Raw genomic sequence first — 13682 nt, 5'->3', positions numbered from 1 at the left:
ATTGGTATGAAATTCAAGACAGCAGTACTTTACCTGGAGTTCCCGAAAGTGCATGCTAATGTGTAACTCGGAAGTATGCCCCGTGGCTTATACAAAGGATGTGTCACATTCTACACATTGCCACTGTCATGGTGGTAACAGCTTTGCTGGAGCCATGAGGCAATGTTTGAGGATTTGGACATCGATTTCTTCACTAAGTTTTCTGACCCACATTGAAAAAGGTTCCCTCACTGAGGGTCGATTATGGAATAGTGCAGCACATGCCATGTCGTTGACGGATGTGTAACAAGGATGTTGAGGATTAGACTGTACCTGAAGAAATACCGTATTTACTTGAATCTAGGCCAGCCCCAATTCTAAGTCTGCCCCCAAATGTCGGAAGCCACAAAAAATAAAACAAGCTCGCCTCGAATGTAGGCCGAACAAAAAAGTGAGAAAAAGACAATGTTCACAAAATGAAAACAGCATTTATTAAATATAAAAATGCCAAATTCACTCTAAATCATCCTTGCTGCTAGCCTCGTACACTTGCAGACGCTTGCAAGCTCGCGTCCGCATGCCCACGCATGTGCAGACAGTGCAGCAAGGGTCGTACATGTCGATAGGCGGCGCAACCTTGGTGAACAGCTCCTCTTTGCTATCACCCACTTACCTTCCTTATCGCTGTCATTTCCTTGTTGCGGCACACGCAAAAAGCATCTCCCGTTGCCCCCTCCAACGACGGATATTTTTCTCATCCATGCTGAAGACCCGCCCAGCTTAAACGTTTGACAATGCCTCTGCGGCGGGCACAACTTTTCTATTGAAAGCGCCACTGCAGTGGCATCGCCTGCTTGGTGCCATTACGATAACACTGCGCGACATGCCGATACGACACAAGTCAAAATGCCGACGACACCCGTACACACTTCAGTTGGCTACTAGCACGGCTAGTAGCAGCTGCGATACTGACTTTTCTAGATGGAACTAGCTATGCACCATATTTGTCATTTTCAATTACAAATTGGCACGTTTTTCTAACGTCCTCAAATCTAAGCCTACCCTTGAGTTTGGTATATGATAATTTGAAAAAAAAAAAAAGAACTATCGGCCTAGATTCGAATAAATATGCTATGTGAAACTGGTGTATGTTCTTTGCAGGTTAAGGGACTACTCTTCAATTCCATGTATGGACTTTGAATAGAATTGTTCTGAAGGCACTTGTGGCCAGACGGATGCCTAGACAGTGAACGGGATCTAGCATCTTTAATGCGCAGCAGAGTGATAGACCACAGCTTCATAATCCAAACATGTTTGGACAAGGCTCTCGTACAAGTTCCATATTGTCACGTGGCAGTGACGGTGAAGAAAGCAGCAAAACTGTGAATGGCGAAATGAGCGTGTTATTGGGCGAACCTGTGCCCTCAAAAACGGGCTACACTTAAAGGACAACGATAGCAGCGAACACAGTCAGCGATCATTGGAAATCTGATCAGCGGGTCAAGCACATCGGCTTTTATACATCAGTCGTCGAATGTTCCAGAGCAGTCGCTGGGACCCGCGTGCCTTCCACAAAGTTCTACACCATTCGTGTCGCGCATATATGCAATCAGATTACACAAGCTTCGGTGACAGACAGCGGATGGAACCATCGATAACATTCCAGAAACTTTCGATACTTGCAGGCGCATCCTGCGCTGTGCAATAACATCTGTTAGGCAGTGAAACGTGGTCGCCCAATAAAGATAAACAAGCGCACGTGTCAATATGCAATTCCTGTTACTGCCCTACGTTTTATCAAGCCAGATCTTGACCCAGGCCCGCAGCTTCAAGCCCTAGCCCAGCCCAGGCCCAAAGGCATATGACCCGAGCCCACTAAAGTCGCTTTTCCCAGTCCAGGCTGGCCCGGCCGAGGTAATGCTCTAGTATGTTGCCTCCACTGAGGGGCCATTAAGGTCCAATCACCCAGCATTGGCTCAACCTTCAGGATCTCCTTTTACCTGGACACGGCTAAGCCATACATGGTTACACATTGGAGGGTCCAACCCACGGGACCCGAGCAACATAGCAGTGGCGAATTGTGTGTCATATTTGCTGCTTTGTTATCGACCTCATTTGCATTGCTTTTCTCCCCTTCTTCTGAGTTTTTGTAATCTAGGCACCTGCATATCCTTTTAACACCAGCCCCATATAAGAACAACTTTTCACTGACAATAAAAAGTTGTCACTTTGCTCTTCATCGTTCTTGTCTGGTACGTTTCTGCGGCTGTCAGTAGTATGCAGTGTACTCTGTGCATTACAAGATGACATATTGGCAAGAACACAAAATGACTGGACGAAGTGTATTGTTGACCACAGATATAAATCAGATGAGCTCATGCCTACTCTCCCTGTTGTCCATATCTGCATGCTTGCCAACCCATGAACTTCAACATTGTAAAAATCCTGCAGACACAACAAAGTGAGGTGGGGAAGGACCAGGGTCCTTCAATAGCTTTTCTGGTCATGAAACTCCACCATAATGCTATGGGAGGGCTTCATGTGCTGCACAAGGCTGAGGCACCATGGTGCCACCATTCACAAGAGGTCATTCTTTAACGAGGAAAGAGCAGTGGCAGCTGGCGCACCTGGAGCTTTTGAAGCCCACTTTGGTGCCGCGATAACATCCCAGCTGTAGTGCCGTACAACTGAAGAGGCATGTTCGCACGACAATGCAATACAGGCACTATGTGCTGGGGTGCCGTTCCGGCTGTATAAGCACAACGGAAAGGGTGTTTTGCTCGCCAAGTGATGGAAGCTGATCATACCACGACAAAAAATTGTTACCGTAGTTGTTACCAGCAACTTCAAAATAAGACACTTATGGAGACCTAAATGCCAATTACTCTTACTCATCACAATTGTACAATTACAAGAACACAATATCTGAACACACGAAAATTACAGAAACCTCAGCCACCGTCATCGACCATATCCTATTCAATCATAATGATATCCTCGCAGGTGCATACAATACAAGTATAACAGATTACTTTCCTGTCTTTGCACTTATACCTAAAGATGGAAACGTAGCCAGGAATGAATTACATCCATGCAAAGGTAGAATAAACTACTCGCTGCTTCGCAATGAAATTAAGAAAATGAATTTCTCTGATATACTCAGTGCAGACAACAATACCATATGTGACAAACTTGTCAAAACCCTCACCAGTGTCATTTCTGAATGCACTACAGCCAACCATCGAAGGTACGAGTAGCCGTCATGTCCATGGATGACAAAGGCTATATTAGTACCATTAAGGAAAAAGACACTTCGTATCAGAAAAGGAAAATGCGAAGACAAAATATGTATTATTACAGCAGTTTCATAGCTCCTGCAAGTCTGTTGTTGCGATCATTCGTAACAGGAAAAAAAAATTCAACGCGCAACTGATCCCTAAGGCTCAGGGTAATTCTAAGAAGATGTGGGATACAGTTGCCAACTGATTTTTCGGACATGCTCGATTATTCGGTCTGCTTCGTGGCACCGCCATTCTCCCCATAGACTATAATGTGTAACAACTGCCGAAAGTTCGGACACCTTGCAACCTCTCGTCTGATTCTTCGGACGCTCCTTGAGCCAACTCGATCGAGAGCACCATGCACCGACTCTGACCAGTGCATGGTTCGACTTGCTGAACCCCATTTTTGTTTGAACGGAGCCTCCTTGCTGCCCCACGAAGTGGTGCGACTGCAAATCCCCGCTCATCATCGTTTCTGCCTGGTTCGTGGCTACAGCAGTTCTGGTCTCGGCTTAGTAAGCCATGTCAACACAATCCAGCAGCTAATTTGTTTCTTTCTTCATGCACGACACTGCGAGTAGGCCACGTTTTTCGTTTGTGCGACTGGTGTCGGCGTGACGGCATGGCGATGTTTGCTTTGTGTGCTGTGTCAAGGCTGCGGTGATCCAACGTGGCATACGGAAACATCGCATCAAGTGTCTAATGGTGCTGACAGTGCCTGCACAGACTGCGCTGGGGAATGCTGGCAAGCAGGTGCCGGGAGGCCTAGGATTTGCCGCCTTCCGATGTGCTCCCTACTGACGCCGAAAATGTTTTGCCGAGACCTGCGCAGTAATTGCATTGCGATTCCGGACACCGTCTCATTTGACAGTTTCCCAACTGCTGTATTGACATGCGCAGTACTCGACGATGGTGAGCTCATTCGTCGGGTTTCTGTTGCACCGCCGGACGATGACTCTGAGTCGGAAGATGATACACCATGTGCTACGCTGCCATCGCAGGTGGAGCGTGTAGAAGCAGTGACTGTGTTTTCAGCCGCCTATAGTGACCGTACAACCCTCTCCGAGATTCAGGCTTATCTGATTGCGCGTAAATGGAACAGCGTGCAACGGCGCGTTCACGATTTCTTCAAGCCTACTGCCAAGCCCGAATAAGTGCACGGAAATAAAGGATTTCTTTTTTTTTTCTTAACCTACATGCATTGCATTTCTCTTCATCCAGAAATGTTCCTTAGTAGAGTACCGTCTTTTGACACGAAATCAGTATTAAGTTGGTTACATGATCATAGTACAGGTCGTAAGCCCAGGAGACCTTAGCTCATCTTGTCACTAGAGGCTGCTGCTGCAAGAATACCGCTTGGTATAGCATGTGCCACCAGGCCCTGACGTTTAAAGGGACTTTGGACCACTTTTTTTTATTGACGGGGAGAAAGGCATTTGAAGTGAAAATGGGATATTTCAGAAATACTTTGCCACAAAAAGTACTTTGGTGCGTTCAGCAGAAGCGGAGTTATTGGCAGTCAAACACGGCCTCCGCTGTGCTCCCGTTTCTTCTTCAATGCCTTGCACTGCGAAGGCTACAGCCCAGTGGGGCATGCCCACAAGTCTCCGCCTTCTAAGCATCACCGTGGTGCGTAGTTCAAATTTCATTTTGGATGTTAACGTAGCTGCTACGGCTTTCGCTTTTGGTGTCTAGGATGCGCTGAACATAAGATAAATGTGGTTGTCCTTGGTGAACCTCAGTGCACTTAGCCAGTCCACTAAGCGGCAGTCGTGGTATTTATGTTATGTAGCCGACTGCAGCTAGCAATAGCATTCATGTATGGGAATCTGCTTTATTACGATATAAAGCATAAGCCTGCCTTCTTAAGAGAGGAGGGAGGCAGGCTTCTGTTGAAAAGAGAGGGCTCGAGAGACGGTGACTTCGTGATCCGTTTTCGAGCTCCATTCACCGCGCATGACAGCAAAACTTGGCTGAGATAATCACAGCACCGTGTGCTACCTGTGGCCTATGTTATTTCGCCAAGCCCGAGAGGTGGCTCAGAGCCCCTTTAAGGGTTGTGGTTGGGCAATACCACTAGTATGGACTTCTTTTAGTGTATTACTCTTCGTAGTTTACTTTTTATGTTAGCAGCGTACCTCATGTACCATTGTCATAGGTTTAACACATATACAGTATATTTTATGCAATCTACAGCAAGTGCTTTAAGGCCACTATACAGCCATGTCACAAATACCTCTTGTAATTGACTGCACCATTCACTAAATCATACCATTCCTTGATGCTCTTTGGCCATCATTGGTCCTTGTGCCACATAACCACATACGTCACCATAATCGAGTCCCGTAGGCAAGATAAAAGGTGCTCTCGCACATTTGTTTCTTTTCTGCCTCGGAGCTTGGAGCCTAAAAGATTTTGTCTAAAATCTGACCTGGTGTGCCCTTCTGTGGTTCGCCTGTACTACTCTGCATATTGCCTGATAAACGAACACTGTCTAGCTCAATTCCTTGCCACACTGTTGTGCCCTGTCAATTACATGCACTTCAATGGTTTGTCGGTCTCTTTATTTTTAGGGAGGGACTTGGAGCAGGCGACGGATCCCCCTGCAGCTTCTGCAGCAGTGGCAGCAGCGTCCGGGGGGTCCATGGGTGTGCCTGTGGGTCCGAATCTGGTGGTGCTGAGCCGCGAGCAGCTGGAACAGTACGTGTCACGGCGGGTGCGCGAGTGTTTGGTGGCGCAGGCCACTGCCCTGCTGCAGCCGATGGAGAAGAAGTGCGATACGTTGCACCGAGCACTGGAGCGGTGGCGGCGAAGGTCGTTCCAGTTGCAGAAGCAGCTTAACGAGTTCGTGTGCGAGCAAGAGAAGTGTGCCAATGCCCGCCGGAGCCGAGTGAGTCCTGACTAGAGTGTACTAAAAATATTTTAACTGGTGTGACTGCACCTCTCTGCCTGACATGTTCTGTGTTGCCAGTAGCTGAATGCAGTTGCAGTTGCTGAATATTGAAGGTGTATCACGGTAAAGTGTGCCACCTGCTGGAGAACAGCTGGTCTGGATCGTGCACCTAGTGTGTGACCAGACACGTACGCTAGATTGGCTGCACACGGCATAAAGTTTCATACAATAATTACTAGAGGGAACTCTGGTGCTGCAGTCGTTGTACCACCATGGGAATGATAGGAAGTACATGGATTTGTCTGATCTTCGTGCTTGTGGATTCAGACAGAGGTTCTTGTGGTTTTGTATATTATGCTGTGTAAATATTATTGTCAAAAATTTCAGTGCAATCTATACTCTTTGAAGTACAGAAGATGCCGTGAACATGCACAATTGCTATTAATTACAACGATTGAGCTTGTCCAGATGCCCAAATCGAAACGCGCCAAGCGTCTCAAGGCACTGGCATGCCCGTGATAAATTCATAAGGGCATTTCATTCGCTTGTCGATACATGCTGCGTCCGTGGCTTAATGGTTTCAGTACCGGGCTTCTGTGCTAGAGTTTCTGTGTTCAAATCTTGCTTGGATAATTTTAATTTTGCTTATTTAATTATTTATTATGCAGTACGTTGTTGAAAATGACGAGTTTACAAAGTCACAAAGCCGTTTGAAGCCAAAAGGACAAAGTTTAGGCAAATCCATGTACTTCCCATAATTCCCATGCTGGTACAACCGCTCTAATTGCAGCTCCCGTAAACACTAGCGCCAGAGTTCCCTCTAGAAATTATTGTATGAAACTCTATGGTACACAGGACACACTTCACCACGATGACCAATGCGCTCTCCAGAGCGGCTGTGACTGGAGCTACGGTTTGCTAGCTGTGTTCAGCTACGCGCGATGACAATGCCGTTGCTACAAGCACTACTACACGCAACATGCACTATAAGATGCGGCGCATGTCGGTTGACGCACTGCCCATATATTCTACTGTATAAGCCTGAATATAGGTGGAGTTTTTTTTTTTTTTCTGATAAAGAACAGCTTAAGTCACCCCTCGTCCTGTACACTCGAAAACCGCGATAATCATATCCCGAGGCAACGAAATATTTTCGAATACCCGGTGAATGCCCATAGGAATCAATGCATTTCATATCTCGCAACAACGAAACTTTTTTTGGACAGCAATCCTGCATTAGCAAAATTTTCTAAAATGGCAGTCTGCATAACTCGTGTAATGCTAACAGTGTCCAAAGACTGCACAAGTGCATTGGTTGTACCCTTAAATTGCATAAACTACCGCCACAGCCATAAAGGAAGGAACCTTGTTCACAGTGTTCTTGCGTGGCCGCCGCCATTTTTGTTTACAATGAAACAGCAGTGAAGCAGTTGCATCTGGCAACAGGAGAGAGCGATGATGATGATGCTGATGATGATTTATCCTTTGCAACAGGTGTGTACAGCGCAGTGTCCTGGCCGGAAATGAAATATAAATTAAAAAGAAAAAAAAAATAGAGTGGAGGCAACCTCGCAGCTGGCACATTTATATCCTGTGTGCCACCACAGCATGGGTTAATGCGGAGCGGAACTGCCTGCATGGCATGCTCATCCATAATCGCTGATGAGCCAAATCCACATCCACATAAGAAGATGCCGATGACGCTTTGTCAGGCTTTGTGCTTTGTGTTCCGCACGCATGATCATGTACGTGCATTGTGGTCAGTGTGTGCAGCTGGTGCTAGGGTGCCTCAGCTGTGTGTGTATCGATCAGACATTCTGCTTGCCAGCCTGCCAAGATGCCGCCTCCAACTAAAGAGCAGAAATATTTTTATTCTGAAAGATAAGGCTACAATTATTGCCCTAGTTCAAAAGGACAGGAAGAAGATGTAGATCGGCAAAGAATTTGGAATTGCTTGCAGCTCGCTGTCTACAATATTGAAAAAGAAAGGCTTCCATTCTCGGCGCTCTCGGAAATAGTTGATGAAATGGAGCTTGGAAAAATGGGCTTGGTGTTTCTTTCTACAAAACTGCACTTTCGCACTGCAGCCGCGTGACCAAGGCATCATTCAAAGCGTCAAGTGTGGCTACAAAGAGAGGCCGATTCAACATCCGCTGCTGAAATGACAGGACCTTAACAGAGAGAGTGTAAGAGTGGGGTTGAAGATTAATATGCAGAAGACAAAAATAATGATGAATAGCCGGGCAAAAGAACAAGAGTTCATGATCGCCAGTCAGCCTCTAGAGTCTGTGAATGAGTATGTTTACCTATGTCATTTAATCACAGGGAACCCTGATCATGAGAAGGAAATTCACAGAAGAATAAAAATGGGTTTGATCGCATATGGCAGACATTGTCAGCTCCTGACTGGAAGTTTACGATTATCATTGAAAAGGAAGGTGTACAATCAGTGCATTTTACCAGTGCTGACATATGGGGCAGAGACTTGTAGACTGACAAAGAAGCTTGAGAACAAGTTAAGGACTGCGCAAAGAGCGATGGATTGAAGATTGCTAGGCATAACGTTAAGAGACAGAAAGAGAGCGGTTTGGATTGGAGAGCAAATGGGTATAGACAATATTCTAATTGACATCAAGAGAAAAAAATGGAGCTGGGCAGGTCATGTAATGCGCCGGTTAGGTAACCATTGGACCATTAGGGCTACAGAATGGGTACCAAGAGAAGGGAAACGTAGTCGAGGACGGCAGAAGACTAGGTGGAGCAATGAAATTAGGAAATTTGTGGGCGCTAGTTGGAATTGGTTGGCGCAGGACAGGGGTAATTGGAGATGGCAGGGAGAGGCCTTCGTCCTGCAGTGTACAGTGCTCACGGAATTAAACGCGTCAATTTAGGGCTAAGTAATGCGCATACTTTCGTTTCTACCGGCTGCAGTTCGTGTCACATCGACGCAATTTTGGTGCGTACACCTACACCGGAGCCCTCGTTACCCTTGGCGACCAAATTCCTTGCGACATGGCATGGTGCTCTCGCGTACTTTGCACATATGCAGGGTTCTACTAAATGCTCCGTGTCGCGTTTCATTCCGTGAGCACTGTACATAAAATAGGGGGATGATGACGACGATGACGACAAAGCTCACACTGAGGTCAATATTGACAATTAACCCCAGTGTGAGTTTTGATAGGCTGTGAATTTTGATCTTGATAAGCTGGCCATTGATGTATACTGGATAACCAGTCATCGCTTTTCACGTAGAAGCGACTAACACATTTTCTGTCAAGAGGGTTAGGCCTTGTGTGCAAAGAGACAGATGCCTGTGTTGATGCTTTCTGTAGCCTTGCGTGAACCTGCGGGCGAGTCACTGCCGGTCCCCAGATGCAGATGTCGTCGGCTAGATTGAAACACTCACTGTTTCCAGTAGGGATCCGGCCTGCCCAAGAAGCGCGAGATTGAAAAGAATAGTGCTTAGAACACCGCCTGGGGGACGCCACGGCATGTGTACTGGTCGGTAGTCTGACCATCTTCCGCACGTACAAACCAAAGACATTCGTGTCAAGTAGCTTCAGGTCCATCGAAATACTCGCCCTCCTAGTTCACTTGTCAAAAGTGCGTCTAGGATGGCTTGATGGGAAACGTCGTCAGTGCCTTTCGCGTCGAGAATAAGTGCTACTGATAATCGCTTCCCAGATTTTTGCTGCGCTGCAGATGACACAAGATCGATGACATTTATCAGTCGATGGAATGGCTTCATTGAAATCCTACCATTGAGCCGAGGAATATTTTTTACTGTTCAAGGTACCATTTGAGGTGCATGAGTGTCATACATTCCATGAGCTTTCCAACGCAGCTGGCAAGTGCTATAGGCCAGTATGATGCCAGTTCCGGCTGTGACTTTCCTGCTTTTAGCAGCAGTACCATGCGGCTGTGTTTCCATTCCTGTTCAGTGACACCATCTTGCCATGACTTTTTAAAAAGGTTGAGCAGTTGTTGTTCTTGACCTAGGTGGCACAAAGCAGGGTGTTATTTTATCGGCCCCTGGTGAAGACGAATGCCTACAGAGCGCCATAGCAGCTTGCAGCTCTTGCATAAAAAATTGAACATCCATACTTGTTTCTCTTGGACCACAAATGTCACATTAAACAATGTCAGGGAGTACAATTGTCCTGCTGGCAATTTTCACACAAAATTCCTCTGCAGCGTATATCTCACGGTGGTTTTGATGGAGAGTAAGGGCGTTAAAAAGGTGTCACTGCTGGGAACATGAGCGAAAGGTACACCACACACAGGACAGTGGCTCGCTGGGTCCAGTGACTCACAAAAGCATTTCCATTTTTGATTCTCTAGCTTATCCGTTCGGTGCTGTATCTTCTTTTGCATGCGCCGAGCTACTCTGAGGTCGAGAATTGACTACGTGCACCTGTACCTCCTTTCAGCTCAGTGACATAGTGCATGAAGCTTTTCCAATTCAATGTCATAATCTGTACACTTCAATCAATGTGTGAAGCAACGCATACTATTTTGCGTTGCGTCTGCAAATCTGTCTTCTAACCTGCGTGCAATATATTTCTTGCATGTGTCTTCTATCAGATCTTCAAAGACTGACCAGTCATTTTGGCAAGAAGCAACCGGTCTGAATATAGGTCTGAATATGATCACTTTCATGCGTTTCAATATTGGTGAACCACTGCACGCTTGAAGTCAAACAATGTGACACCAGTGGGAAGTCTAGACAGCTGCTGTGCATTGTTCCTCACAGAAATGTCGAGCTTCTATCGTTTAGAAGGCAGGTTGTGGCCTGATGCAAAAGATATGAGTGACCTGCCCCTCGAATTTATCCTGGAGCTTCCCCATATCTGGTGGTGAGCGTTAAAGTCCCCTGTTATTATCCAAAGACCTGGAGTCACAGCCATAATATCTTTAAGTCTTTTGCAATCAAATTGACTTGTTGGGGAAAGGCAGACGCCAATAAGTATAAAACACAGCCTCTTTTCCTTTCACAGTAACACGCACATGTTGGTTACCGTCGTGTGGCGTTACAGGCTGGGTGAAATACGTAAGGTCCTTGCGAATGTATACCAGAACCTTACTATTTCAGGCACACGTGCTTGAAACGAAAGGTTGATATCCTGATATTCTTATGGTGGCCGATCAGTTTGGTTCATGGTGGCTGATAAGTTCGGTTCACAGGTAACCACTATAGGAAAGTGGTTTTCAAACATGAACTGCCAGAAATCCAAAATACATGACTCCAGGCCTCTCGCATTCTATTGGGACTATGGAGGTGCTTTTTACATCATCCTGTATGATCACTATTCTTGTTGACAAGCCATGGTTCTGCTGAATAGGTTCTCAAGCACTGGACTTTTGAAGGCTTGCGAAAACTGGATTGATGGCATCCAGCACTTGCAATGCACTTCGATCTGTTGATGTCAGTAGCTTGTCCAGAAGAACACTAATAGTACTCACCACCAGAGAGCGCAGCATGACAACAAGTTGTTGATCTCGGTCCATCAGTTTATCAGGAACAGACAAAGTATCCATAGCCGTAGAAGTCTGATCTTGCTCAGTAGGTATGTGTAGCCTCGGGAGTTCAGGCCATGCTTCAGCTGCCTTGCTGTTCGAAGCTCCTTTGTCCTTAGAGCCGACTTTGTATGGCCTGGGCGACTGAGGAGGTGGTGATGTTGGTCGTGGCTCGCGTGGTACAGAGGCTTTGGAGATTCTTGAACAACGTTCGCGACGTGATCATTGTCGCTTATTAGGTTTGGCCGCTTCTTGGTGGTGTATTTACAATTGCTAGTAGGTGCAGCTGGGCGTGGCACTTGCGGAGACACTGGTAGTGTGCGCGGATGCGCGAGTAAGAGCGGGTGCGAAAGAGGAAATGTGCAAACTTTTGCTCCTTGAATATATGACTCTGCCTAGGCACTACGGAGGAGTTTCTTAGCGCGTGTTGTATGTGTTTGTCCCTAGGCGTGCTGGCAGAAGTCGTGGGGCATGGTAGTGCTGAACTTAGTGTTGCAAGTTGGCGGCTGGACGTAACTGTATTTGTTGAATCGTGTTTTTTACTAATTGAAACAATGTGCCATTATTTCGCATTATTGGCGGCGCCTCCAGGACACCAAAGCGGCAGCGGGGACACCAAAGCTAGAACCCAGACTGGTCCGCGGGTTGGGAGTCGCCGCAGCCCCAACCCACAGGCCGCCCTGCTTCCAGCTTTGATCCCCTCCCACTACCTCTTGGGTGCCCTGGAGATCCTGCGCCGCCTGCTTTATTATAACCTCAGGTGCTCTCCTGAGGCCTCCGTTTGCTGGCTACATCTGCCCTCCTGGAGCAGTGCTTGTAAAAAATGCAATCTATCATTGGCTGAAACCTAGGCGGGGTCCAGGCCCACCCCACCAAATCGCAGGGCACTGAATAAAGTTATTTGAATATCATTATGACAAAAAAAGTGACCCGCGACTTATACAACACCAGTCAGAACTTTGCCCCTTCAGACACAGCAATCACCAAATGGGGAGTCCGTGCCAACTGCCTTACCATGTGGGCAGCCAGCGGCGGAGCATAAACAAACTCGACCGCACTCCGCTATGCCGGTATGTGTAAGGACAAACTCATACAAACACGCTCTAAGAGACCTCCTCCGTAGTGCCTAGGCAGAGTCACATATTCAAGGAACAAAGGGCCCCAGATTTTCTCTCTCGCACCCGCTCTTACTCGCGCCTGCGCAGAAGTCGAGTGCTACGAGAAAGGCCCGGCCTGCTGTGCCTACTAGCAATTGTAAAAATGTTTCTTGGTGAGACGAATGATCTGTAACCATTTTCTACGACATTGTGATTTCCTCTCGAAGAAAGGCTAGTCCTTTGAGGATGCATCGTGAGGGCCGCTGCAATTTGTGTGCTTCAGCACACTGGCCTCGCATGTGTCAGTGGTGTTGGACCCAGTGCATCGAGAACATGGGGTAGTGTTTTTGCATGAACTACTCATATGGCCTAACTTCATGCACTTCCAGCACTGCAGCAGTTTTGGTATAAAGGGGCGAACTGCGTGTCGGAAGTGGCTACGGACTGGATTCCAAGGGAAGGGAAGCGTAGCAGGGGGCGGCAGAAAGTTAGGTGAACGGATGAGATTAAGAAGTTTGCAGGGACGACATGGCCACAATTAGTACATGACCGGGGTTGTTGGAGAAGTATGGGAGAGGCCTTTGCCCTGCAGTGGGCGTAACCAGGCTGATGATGATGATGATGATGATGATGATGATAATCTTTACACACTGTGACGCGCCGAAATGAAACGCGCTTGCAATGACGGTGTTTTCTGTAGCTGGCTTGATTAAGATTGACGGATTAGTGTTGGAAATAGCCTCATCAACATCGTAAATTACGCCAGTGCTGACTTACTTGCGCTGCAGAATATGACGGTGGACTTCCATCCCGTCAAGTTCTGTGACTTTGCGCAAAGAATACAATGCATCCGGATGTTCTACGTCAATTGCTAGGACGTTCTTGTGGGTGTTTGCTCTGTTGCTCTGAAAT

The 13682-nt window shown here is 46.9% G+C and overlaps 1 protein-coding gene across 14 annotated transcripts in view; it reads left to right on the top strand.

Moving 5' to 3' along the window:
- LOC140219912 (uncharacterized) overlaps positions 1-13682 on the top strand; it is a 178018-nt gene that overhangs the window by 59045 nt on the left and 105291 nt on the right. For all 14 annotated transcript variants that reach the window (XM_072290089.1, XM_072290088.1, XM_072290086.1 and 11 more), the window contains one exon: positions 5834-6150. In XM_072290089.1, the coding sequence (XP_072146190.1) occupies positions 5834-6150 (317 nt within the window). The remainder of the gene's footprint in view (positions 1-5833; positions 6151-13682) is intronic.

The sequence above is a fragment of the Dermacentor andersoni genome, chromosome 8 (genome assembly GCF_023375885.2).
Source record: "Dermacentor andersoni chromosome 8, qqDerAnde1_hic_scaffold, whole genome shotgun sequence".
Taxonomy (NCBI): Eukaryota; Metazoa; Arthropoda; class Arachnida; order Ixodida; family Ixodidae; genus Dermacentor; species Dermacentor andersoni.
This window is presented reverse-complemented; position numbering and strand designations above follow the sequence as displayed.